Source organism: Rattus norvegicus, chromosome 19, assembly GCF_021556685.1.
Source record: "Rattus norvegicus strain SHRSP/BbbUtx chromosome 19, alternate assembly SHRSP_T2T, whole genome shotgun sequence".
In the NCBI taxonomy this organism is placed as follows: Eukaryota; Metazoa; Chordata; class Mammalia; order Rodentia; family Muridae; genus Rattus; species Rattus norvegicus.
The window spans coordinates 62,613,887-62,625,390 of NC_141552.1; the positions used below are offsets into that span (position 1 = coordinate 62,613,887).

General features: G+C 54.2%; 1 protein-coding gene across 21 annotated transcripts in view; it reads left to right on the forward strand.

The window, feature by feature from the left end:
* The window catches only part of Osgin1 (oxidative stress induced growth inhibitor 1), a 28,873-nt gene extending 17,786 nt beyond the window's left edge, over positions 1-11,087 (forward strand). For 6 of the 21 annotated variants that reach the window (XM_087593824.1, NM_001433957.1, NM_001433954.1 and 3 more), the window contains 6 exon segments: positions 2,797-2,895; positions 6,497-6,601; positions 7,450-7,586; positions 7,951-8,142; positions 8,244-8,335; positions 9,774-11,087. In XM_087593824.1, the coding sequence (XP_087449950.1) occupies positions 6,535-6,601; positions 7,450-7,586; positions 7,951-8,142; positions 8,244-8,335; positions 9,774-10,722 (1,437 nt within the window). In that variant the 5' untranslated portion in view covers positions 2,797-2,895; positions 6,497-6,534 and the 3' untranslated portion in view covers positions 10,723-11,087. 21 annotated transcript variants of the gene reach the window in all.
* Positions 11,088-11,504: the final 417 nt, after the last annotated feature.

Genomic DNA, 11,504 nt, shown 5'->3' on the forward strand with positions numbered 1-11,504 from the left:
GGAGGGGGTGCAGGCAGACCCACCTGCAGCCTGAAACCGTGCTCCAGCCCTCAGGATCCCCACCGAGTTCAGAGCCCCACTCCAGACCCTAGCGTGTGGGAAGAACACTTTAAGACTGTAGATGTCTACAGAGGGAGTTTGCTCAGCCCAGGTCACAAAACACACTTGCAGTGAGCTGAGGCCTGCAGTGGGGTCTCTGAAGCTTCTGTTACCGAGCCCTGACTTAAACTAAGCCTCAACACTAAAGGGAGTATCTCAGCAGAAGAGCTAAACCCAGGCAGCTCCCACGCTGGCTGGGGAAAGTTGCCCAGCCTAGTGCAAACAGACAATGCAGAAAGCGAGGTCAGGTCCTCGTTTAAACAATGACCAAGAATTCTAAGGAAGACACCAGAGCATTAAACCAAGGTTCTGACCACAAAGCCCTAAGCAAAAATCGAAGCCCAGGATCCCCCAAGGGGAGGAGGCCAGGAAGGGAGAGGAAGCACTAGCTTCCAAACCCTGACACCTAAGCTGTGTGGGCTGCGGCTGCAGGTACCTGGCCTTTCCCCTAAACCCAGGTCAGCAGCCAGCCTTGCCCACCCTGCCTCCTACCTACTTCCCTTTTCACCCACTCCTGCGAGGGGTGCCCCTCTGTCAGGTTATGGTTTGGCACCAAGGTCTCCCTGGGGGAGCAGGCTCTCCCATTGAGTCTACTGGTGCAGACTGGGACTCTCGGGTTCTGTGTGTGTTTGGCAGCCCTGGGGTTTGAAGCCAGGGCTCTAAGCATGCCAGGCAAGTGTTCTGCCCTGAGCCCAGGGTTTGAACATAGGAGTGCAGGGAGGGCCTTTTTTTTTTTTTTTTAATGGCACTGGGGCCTCATGCAATGCTAGGCACAGGTTCTACTGAACTATTCCCCAAAACCTATATATGCGGTATTTTGAATAATATTTTTTATTATTATTTATTATATATAAGTACACTGTAGCTGTCTTCAGACGCACCAGAAGAGGGCATCGGATCTCTTTACAGATGGTTGTGAGCCACCATGTGGTTGCTGGGAATTGAACTCATGACCTCTGGAAGAGCAGTCGGGTGCTCTTAACCACTGAGCCATCTCTCCAGCCCGAATAATATTTTTTTAATCCAGGAAAAACAAAATATCAGGTGTTTTTTTTTTTTTAATCGAAATGCTATGCTAGCAGCCAAGACTCTTGCAGCTGGAGGATGTTCCTCAAGGTGGGCCCCAAGGACCCTGTCTTTCGTTACAACTCGGAAGGTTTCTTTTTCTGGAATTTGTATTCATCTGTATTTTGGAAAAAAAAAAAAGGATCTTTTTTAGAAAATTGCACAAAATGTCACTTTCTTGACTGAGTCCCTCTTTTTTTATTTTTTAGAATTATTTATCGTGTGTGTGTGTGTGTGTGTGTGTGTGTGTGTGTGTGTGTGTGTTGTTCTGTCTTCATGCACACCAGAAGAGGGAATCAAATTCCATTACAGATGGTTGTGAGCCACCATGTGGTTGCCAGGAATTAAACTCAGGATGTCTAGAAGTCAGGACGTCAGTGCTTTTAACCACCACTCTTTTTTTTTTTTTTTCTCAATCTTTATTAACTTGGGTATTTCTTATTTACATTTCAATTGTTATTCCCTTTCCCGGTTTCCGGGCCAACATCCCCCTAGCCCCTCCCCCTCCCCTTCTTTATGGGTGTTCCCCTTCCCATCCTCCCCCCCATAACCGCCCTCCCCCCAACAATCACATTCACTGGGGATTCAATCTTGGCAGGACCAAGGGCTTCCCCTTCCACTGGTGCTCTTACTAGGCTATTCATTGCTACCTATGCAGTTGGAGCCCAGGGTCAGTCCATGTATAGTCGTTGAGTAGTGGCTTAGTCCCTGGAAGCTCTTTAACCACCACTCTTAAGCCATCTCTCCAGCACCAAATTATCGAGTCCTTCTTAAAGTTGCTACTTAGCATAAGAGCCCGGCACTCACACCCAGCTCTGGTCCTGGTGGCAGAGAGAAAGTGAGAAGGATAGCTGAGAAGGACCAGGAGCAATGGCTACCAAGATCTGTGCAGTGACCTAAACCACTGCCCAACTTCCTTCTATTGAGTTAACGCAGAGCAGCCATAAGGACCCAGTGAGCAGCAAGCAACACCTCCCTAGGACCCAGCTTCCGCTCAGGGAGCACAAGAACTGGCCAGCAGAGGGGCGTGACCCCCTACAGGAAGAGAAGTCTATAAGGGACTAGGGAGAACACACACACACACACACACACACACACACACACACACACACACTCAACCCTACTTTTCAGATGGGGAAACTGAGGTTTGTTCAGAGCCTCCAACCAGGAAGTTGCTGAGTCGGGGGTTGTTAGGGTCAGGCTGGTGACTAGGGGTTTTTTCTGCCCCGCCTCCCACCCCTCGCCCCCCGCCCCCCCTCCCGTGTCCCCTCACCCCACAGCTGGGGTGAGAACTGTATGTAGTTCAGAGGCCAGCTGGCTAGTTATTTCTCAGAAGTGGTAAAGTTGTCCCCAAAGGTAAGGAAGAGACCCGGTGGTCTCTCAAGAATCACTAGTTCCTCCTTCAGACTGAACCCAGGAAGAGGGGACTGGCCAGCCGGGGCCCTTTAAGATTGGCCAGGGGCAAGTTCATTCACCCAGGGGCCCCTGCTGACTCACGCTTATGAAAGTGATTTTCCTGGCCCCGCCTCTGCCTCCGCCTCCTCCCTGCCCTGCTGTGAAATACCCCTGCTAGCCTTGGGCCTCGCACAGCTTCTGGGATCCCCAGGGCTAATGGGCATCCTGTTCTTGCAGCAGGGCACTGTGAGAAAGTCTCTCACCGTGACCAAGTTTCTCTGAGTGTCCAGCCAACCCAGGCTCACCAGCTCCCTCCAGCTACCGCCCGTCCATCAGGTGAGCAGTGTGGGCAAAGTTGTTGGTAGGAAACAACCACGAGGCAGGGGTAGCCAAACCGGGGTTGGGGAGGGGGCGGACCTGGGCTGCTTGTAGTCTGATCCTGAGTAGGATTCTGGGAGTCCTCCCTCCTCCTCCTACCTTGTCCAAGTTCTGGTGTCTGGGCCCCCTCTCCCCAACATCCTCCCCTCGCCCAGCAGCTTCGTCCTAATCCACGAAATAGCTGTTCGGCAGGAAGGAGTGTGGATTAGCCTTTCTCCTTCGAGGCAGCAATGGCCACTGTGTCTACAGCCTGGTGAGGTGCTTTCCTGGGTCCTGTGTATCCGGCACAGACCGGCCAGCCAAGGATCCCTGGGCACCTGGTTTATGGAAGGTACTGTGGAGAGAGTAGTGGGCCACGGAGGTTGGGGCATCAGGCATCCTTGGGCCCAGGCGGAGCAAGCACTTGGAATGAGGGTTCACTGTGACTAAGGCCAGGTAACACTTGGCTGACTGCACACTCCCTCATGCCCAGGGCTTTGTGTCCCTACCAGCTGTCACCGCTACCTGTTGCTTTTTATTTGGGAATGAAGGGGAAGGGGGTCCAACTAGCTGTCTGGGACCTAGACAAGATGCTTACCAACCCCTACCTCAGTTTCTTTCTCCATGCAGTGGGGATAAGAAACTCCCAGCTCTTGGCAGTGGGGGTGGGAGTGTCTTAGAGGCAAACGGTATATGGCTCCCAGCCCTCCCCAGTGTGAAGATTTCATAACCCTAGACATTATCTGCAGTGTTACACCAGGACTGCTTTTGCCACTTCTGAGAAACTTCTTTTTATGTGCTCATACCTGTGGGGTCAGAGGTCGACGTCTAGCGCCTTCCTCAGTCACTGTCCACACCTTATTTTTATTCCATTATTACTATTGTTGTGATTGCTAAAGAGAGAACACAAGAGCAGGTATAGAAATCAGACAACCACCCGCCCTCAGGGGTCAGGAGTCAGTTTTCTCCTTCCACCTTTGTGTGGGTTCTGGGGATCAAATCAAGTCACTGCCCTTGTATACCAAGTGACCTGCTGGGCCACTTCACTCCAGGTTTCCCTCCTCCTGGACCGAACCTGGAGCCTGTCATTTGGCTCTTTGGCGGGTGATCTCCAGGGGCCCTCCTGTGTCCGTCTCTCCAGACCTAGGATTGCAGACATCTGCTTTTTACAGAAGAGTGGAGAATCCGAACTCAGTTCCTCACGGTTAAGCAAGCACTTTACCCACTGAGCCATCTCCCTGGCCCTTCAAACTAACAACTTGAGAACATTAATTTTTTTTTTCTGTCAGCATTGCCCAATCAGAGAGACTCAGAAATATGCCAGTACTTTAAAAACTGGTTATTCTACACTGGGGGTGGTGGCTCTCTCCTGTAATCTGAGCAATTGGGAGATGCAGGCAGGATGGTCAAGAGTTCAAGGCCAGCCAAGGCTTATTCTAGTTTCAAGCTTGCCTGGACTACATGAGACCCTGTCTGGAACAAACCAAGCAGTTTGTTCCCACTTTACAAACTGTGGCCTGTGGGTGGGACTAAGAGTTGGAAGGAGCCGATTTGCCTTATAAATTGGTAGCAGGTGCTTGTGGGAGGTTGCGAGGGTGAACAGCATGGAGACATGTGACCTCTGGGGGGGTAGGGGGCCGGGCTTGGTGGTGACCTCATGTATATGGCATCCAGCAGCTCTAGGTGAAGCTTCTGCCAGCTGGGAGAGGGACCTGGTCTTAGAGTGCAAAGTCCTCCCCGTGTATTAGCTCATCCTACTTCCTGTGAAGCAACTTAGGCTTCCCCTTGGATCTGGCCTGTGGGAACAGGGCCTCCTGCTGGCACCGTGTGGGGCTGTATGCTCTGAAACTTAGCAGGCTTTAGTCACACAAAAGCATACACCAGCCTCAGTCTCCTCATCTGAGATGTGGGTTGTCGTGAGGATTAAAAGAGGCACAGGAAAGCACTCTGCCCCAGATGTTAGCCTCCCGTGTTGCTGCTGTTGCTGGGTAATGCAGAATGGAGGGAGAGAGCCCAGGCCTTTGCTGTGCCCTGGGTGTAAAGGGACCGCCATCCTGCAGGAACTGGAGCCTGAGTCGCCAAGGCTCTGAGTACAGCTGCACCCTCTAGTTAGTGAGAAACTGACAGGACATCAGAATCTGCTGCAGGGCCAAAGGGGACAACTGCACACTGCAGAGGCTTCCAATCCCCTACACCTGCAGAGGCCCAGGGAAGCCTCTGGAGCAGGGTGACCCAGCTCAAGTCCATCCAGGTGACTGGCGGTGGAACAGGCATCCAGCAGACTTTAAAAGTCTGTGCAAAGCTCTCCAGCCTCAGTTTCTCTAGTTGTAACAGAGGAGTGATCCAAAGAGTACTTTTAACCACCCAGGTAAAAATGAAAACCCCCAAGCTTCCCTAAATACATAGAGGGTTTGGAACTTGCAGGGCACCAGCCGGACAGAAAAGCCTGACATAGGCTCTATAATCACTGCCACCAGTGTGTCCCCAGTATCCTCTTAGGCTTTGTATGGGAATGCCACGTGGTCTCCAATAACAGCAGGCAGCCACCTGCACTCTCCCAGGGAGGAGGAGGAGGAAGAAGAGGAGGAGGACCCAGCGGGTGCTGGGGACGTGGGAGCCATCTTGACAAGTCCACAAAGCTGTCCTAATGCCCAAACAAAGCTGAGGTTAGAAAGATGGTTCTTGGCCAGCCCAGCTGTGAGCCCACAATGACGTGCAGGGGCACATTCCACTGGCACACTGTTCCGCCCCTTTCGAGGCTCGCCCCTCACAGTCTCCAGCAGAGGAGCACCAGCCCCAGGTGCAAGCTGCTAGGTCAGTTGTCCGGTCTGACTGGTTGGACTTGCCTGGTGGGAGATGCCAGTTTTTATGTCCCTGTGCGCAAGTCACATACAGCCTCAGCTGTGTTTTGTTGGCCTGTGAGGTATTTGCATAAAGGTTCGTCACTGGCTACCCACTTTTCCAAACTAGAGAGTTCACATACAACCCCCAGAATTCTGCCTCCTCCGTAAGAGTTCTGCAGATGTGACCTCAGACCAGTGTGCTGTACCACTAGGTGAGCCTGAGAACGCAGCTCCGGTGCTTAGAGCAATTAGGCATTGTGGCCATTAGGGGGCGCAGGAACTCCAAAACCCAGGTTTGCTGGCATTTTTCCCAAATCCAGCTGTCAGAGTCTCCCCAAGTCCAAGGTCCAGCCCTGCCCTGAGCCGGAGGTCAGGCAGGGCCATCCTGGCAGTAAATCCACCCTAGCAGGTGTTCCAGAACCTTCTCCTACTTGTATGGCTTACTGAGGCTCGGGTCTGGGAACCAGCCAGTGTCACCAGTGAGGAAGTGGGGAAGTGGCCCTGCAGCTACCAAAGAAGTCTTGCCTTGCCCATCCCTCCTGTACCAGGCAGGGAGTCCTCTCCTAAGATGAAGAGGGGGTGTTGGGGGGATTGGGGGGATGGCATGAGGCTCAGTAGAGTCGGTGGCTCCTGGTTCGCAGACAGCTGGAGCTCCACCGAGTAGCTGAGCTGAGAATCTGTGTGAGTGACATCACCCAGCCTGACTAAAGGGGCTTCCTCTTTGCTCTGTTCTCCAGGTCAGCTGCCAACCCCAGGCTGAACACCAACCCCAGCTATGAGCTCCTGGAGGCATGACTCCCTCAGGGCCAGCAGCTCCGATCCCCTCCCAGTAGTTATCATTGGTAAGTGTCTCCCCCAACCCCCGGCAAGGGTGGGGGATACACTGGTGCTCTGGGGACCCCTGGGTCTGAGGCTAGCGAGGTCAAGGCTGGCCTCTAGACGGTTGCCATAGTGCTGTGGGCCCAGCACTATGCACATAAGGTTTGCACCATTACCCAGTGTCCACCCGTGCCAGGTGCCCATTCAGGGAACACAAAGTTAGGGCCCGTGGTTCCTGTCATCAGCCCTGCCAAATTGAAGAAGAGGGTGCAAGCATCAGGTAGACCCACACGAGCGGGCATTTTAAAAGTGAAAGCTGGGGAGAGCTGGACAGACGGGCACAGAACGCTCCAATCCTGGCTAGGAGGAGCTTTGGTCAACTCAGACACCCAGGACTTGAAGCAGTCCATCCTGCTGATGGACTCTCACCTCCAAGTCCTTGTCACAGCCCTCCTGGCTTAGGCAAGCACTCTGCCCCTGAGCTACACACCCACCCACCTTTTGCTTTTCCTCTTGGGCTCACTATGCTGTACAAGTTGGCCTTGAGCTTCAGCTCCTCCTGCCTCAGCCTCCCAAGTTTCAGGCTTGCATGGCTACAGGCCCTGTCTCCCTGAGTGTGACAGCCAAGTAGACATGGGACACCTGCTTATCCTCTCCGGCCCATTCCCCTAAGCACAAAGAGAAAATGCCAGTACCCGTTCCTTGACTGATGTCACTGAGGTGGTTATACTTAGAAACCCTTCACGCAGGAAACCTTTGACCATTGTTCATTTGTCTGCTTCTTGGTCGTTACTACACATGGCCTCTGTCACAGAGTCAGGGCTTGGTGAATGTTTCATGCTGAGTAGACCTGACCTTCCTGTCTCTGCAGGCAATGGTCCCTCGGGTATCTGTCTATCCTACCTGCTCTCTGGCTACATCCCCTATGTGAAACCAGGAGCTGTCCACCCGCACCCCCTGCTGCAGAGGAAGCTGACCGAGGCTCCAGGGGTCTCCATCTTGGATCAGGTGGGTCTGACACTTGAGTCTAGGAGGGCCATTCTCCTAGCAGAAAGCCAGGGGTCCCTGGAAGACCACCCTTAAAACAGAGGAGTCCACAAAACAAACTGTAAAACAGGGAAAGAACAACTGGGATTGTCTTCCAAGACCCGCCAATGCCATGTCAGCTGTCTGACCACACATTAGACCCATGGTTCTCAATGACTGACTTCCTCCAAGAACATTCACTGGGGCCCTTGGGCTCCCAGAAGAACCATAGTGACAGTCCCCAAAACTACTCAGCATAGAGATCTCTGTGTGACCAGTTTCCCTCAGACTCAAGGTGGGACTATGCTATCCCCTGGGGATCCCACTGACCTGTGCCCTTCTTCAGGACCTAGAATACCTTTCCGAAGGCCTCGAAGGCCGAAGCCAGAGTCCTGTGGCCCTGCTCTTTGATGCCCTCCTACGTCCTGACACAGACTTTGGAGGCAGCCTAGACTCTGTGCTCTCCTGGAAGCGGCAGAAGGACCGTGCCATTCCCCACCTTGTCCTGGGACGGAACCTCCCCGGGGGTGCCTGGCATGTGAGTGTCGGCTTGGAGTAGCCTTGTTCTCCCTCCCTCACACTTGGGGAGGGGCGGGGTGCTGCTGTCCTGGCCGGGCCTGACAACAACTTTCTCTGCAGTCCATTGAAGGCTCCATGGTGACTTTGAGCCAAGGCCAGTGGATGAGTCTCCCAGACCTGCAGGTCAAGGACTGGATGCGGAAGAAATGCAGGTAAGGGGACCCTGGGAGGCTGGACGGGCAGAGGAGAATCCCCTATAAACAGGCAGATAAAACTGGCCTCTCTGGGTTCTGGCTCTGATGGACTCTGTCCCTGCAGATGAGGAGGGGGTTTCAGGATTGTGTCGTGACAGGAAAATGCACTTCCCTCATAGCACTTTTGAGAAGTGTTTTCTGGTGAAATCACGTAATCTGCCCTTTACAGGGCTTCGTAATATTCCTAAAGGGGCCGTGTCCCTGGCTCAGCAAATACCCCACCCCAGTGATCCACTGCCAGCCACTTGCCCCACCCCCCAAGTGTGACATTATATTAAATGTAGCTTCTGAAGACAGGTTTCTGTTACAGCTTTTATAAAAGGTTAAAAAAACAAAAACAAAAACAAACAAACAAACAAAAAACCCAGGAGCATGGAAGACAGACAGAAATAAAGTCTATAGCTCCTGGGTGGGCTCCCTACATCTTGGCCTTTGAGTCATCCTTAGCCATATGTCCCTGTACAGGGTAACTGCAGCCATGAGGGGTCATACAATAACGTACAGGAAGCCTGGGGTTATGAGAAGCCAACCCCCTGCAGCCAGGGTTCCTAGAAAGAGAGGAGAAACAATAAAAAACCTGCAGTGAAAATGACTCACCCCACCCCCACCCCTATACCTTTCCTGCGTGGCCCAGGACCTGCTAAGGGCTTCAGTTCACACTTCAATCAGAATGTGATTCACGGGATTGGGGATTTACCCCAGTAGTAGAGCGCTTGCCAAGCAAGAGCAAGGCCCTGGGTTCAGGAAAGGCAAGGGAGTTGTGGGGTGGGGGATGTGACCCTCATAGAAAAGGGTAGGGGAGCCTTGAGTGCCTCTGAGGAGCACCCTGCTGTGGCTGATTCTGAGGCTGCTATCCAGCCAGCACCCACTGCCCTCTGCTCACCCTCTATCTCTCTCCTCCAGTACAGCACTGCTCTTAGCTCTGTCTATACAGATCTTATCATCAGCCTCACAAATGTGAGGTATTACTGCATTTACTTAGACCCTTTGAGTTCCTCTTGTTTTGATTGTTTTTAGTTTTTGATGCAGGATCTTGCCATACAAGGCTGGCCTTAAACTGGTGATCCTCCTGCCTCAGTCTCCTCAGTGCTGGTAGTGACTGGTTGGCCAGCCCAGACATGTCACTCCAGGCTCAAGTTCTAGTCTAGGCCCCTGACTTGTGTCCAACCTTGTGTGATCTCCAGGACCCTCATGGGATGTTCCTGACACACAACCCTGCCTCACAAGTGGGGAAACTGAGGCACAGGGAGTTTCAGGGTTTGAGAGGTACCCTTGTCAGCTCTGCTTTACACAGGAGACACTAAAGCCTTGTCTCAGCAGGGCATGCCGTCACTGGCCATTGCCTCCCTCCACGCCTGTCTCTGACACCCAGCCCCAACATCTGCTTCCCTTTCAGAGGCCTCCGTAACAGCAGAGCCACAGCCGGTGACATCGCCCACTACTACAGGGACTATGTGATCAAGAAGGGTCTCAGTCACAACTTTGTGTCTGGTGCCGTGGTCACTGCCGTGGAATGGGCTAAGTCTGAGCACTGCAGCCCTGAGGCCCAGGCACCCAGCCCCCTCTTCCAAGTGATAGGCTACCTGACTGCCAAGGACCACAGCCGCCAGCCCTTCTCACTGTGGGCCCATAACGTGGTCCTGGCCACGGGCACCTTTGACAGCCCAGCCATGCTAGGCATCCCGGGAGAGACCCTGCCTTTTGTCCACCACGAGCTGTCAGCCCTGGAGGCGGCCCTCCGGGCAGGCACCGTGAACCCAACCTCAGACCCAGTGCTGATTGTGGGAGCTGGGCTATCTGCGGCCGACGCTGTCCTCTTTGCCCGTCACTACAACATCCAGGTGATCCATGCCTTTCGCCGGTCTGTGCACGACCCTGGCCTGGTGTTCAACCAGCTGCCCAAGATGCTGTACCCCGAGTACCACAAAGTGCAGCAGATGATGCGTGACCAGTCCATCTTGTCCCCCAGCCCCTACGAGGGCTACCGCAGCCTCCCAGAGCACCAGCCACTGCTCTTCAAGGAAGACCGTCAGGCAGTGTTCCAGGACCCACAGGGGGGCCAGCAGCTCTTTGGAGTCTCCATGGTGCTCGTCCTCATCGGCTCCCACCCCGACCTCTCCTACCTCCCTAGGGCAGGGGCTGACCTGGCCATAGACCCCAGTCAGCCACTGAGCCCCAAGAGGAACCCCATCGATGTGGACCCGTTCACCCATGAGAGCACTCAACAGGAGGGCCTGTATGCCCTAGGGCCCCTGGCTGGGGACAACTTTGTGAGGTTCGTCCAGGGTGGAGCCCTGGCTGCTGCCAGCTCCCTGCTGAAGAAGGAGACCAGGAAGCCACCTTAACACTAGCCTGATGCTCTGACACCCAATCCCTGAGGAGGAAGAGGGCTCACCATAGCCCAGTGGCACATGAGCCCGCCTAAAGATTTTCCATGCGGGGACCAGTCTCCCCTGCAGGAGGGGAAGACTTGAGCCCCGTGGATGGGGGACTATCTGCCCCAGAGGTATGGGGAACACAGGCCGCCCTATCCTCAGGCGAGTCAAGGCCCAAGGTGGGAGCAGTAGCCATAGACCAGAGGGGCCTGGGACCCCTGAAGCTGTCGGTGTGTGCTGGAGTCACAGGGCCAGCTGAGTGTCCAACTAGGAAGACCTCAGACCTAACCTTTCACCATCAGATCTGCAATAAAACCAGCTGTGCCTCCACTGCATCTGAAGAGTCTGTGCTTGGGGAGTGGCTAGGCAAATAGACCCTGCACTGGGCCCCTGGGTAAGGCCCACAGCTCCAGAAGAACAAGCAATGGGGCCCCAGGGTGGAGCAGCCATAGGCACTGTGCTAGACTCCAGGGAGTCTGGGAATGAGGCTCCCAGAAGCCTGCTCCGTAGTCCCCTGGTCTATCCATCAGTCTCCCGGTCTCACCTCCCTGCTGCCTGCCTCAGGGCCTTTTCGCAGGCTGCTGTCCAGCTCCAGGCCTGTCATTCAGGTGTCGAGTCAGAGTCACTTGCACAAGTCTGCATCTTGCTCTGCCTTCAAGGCTACTAACGCCCGCGGGTGGAGGAGGGGAGGAAGGGACTGGGGAGGATCGCCCAGCAGAGGGCGCTCGGGGCTCGCCGGACACCAGTACCAC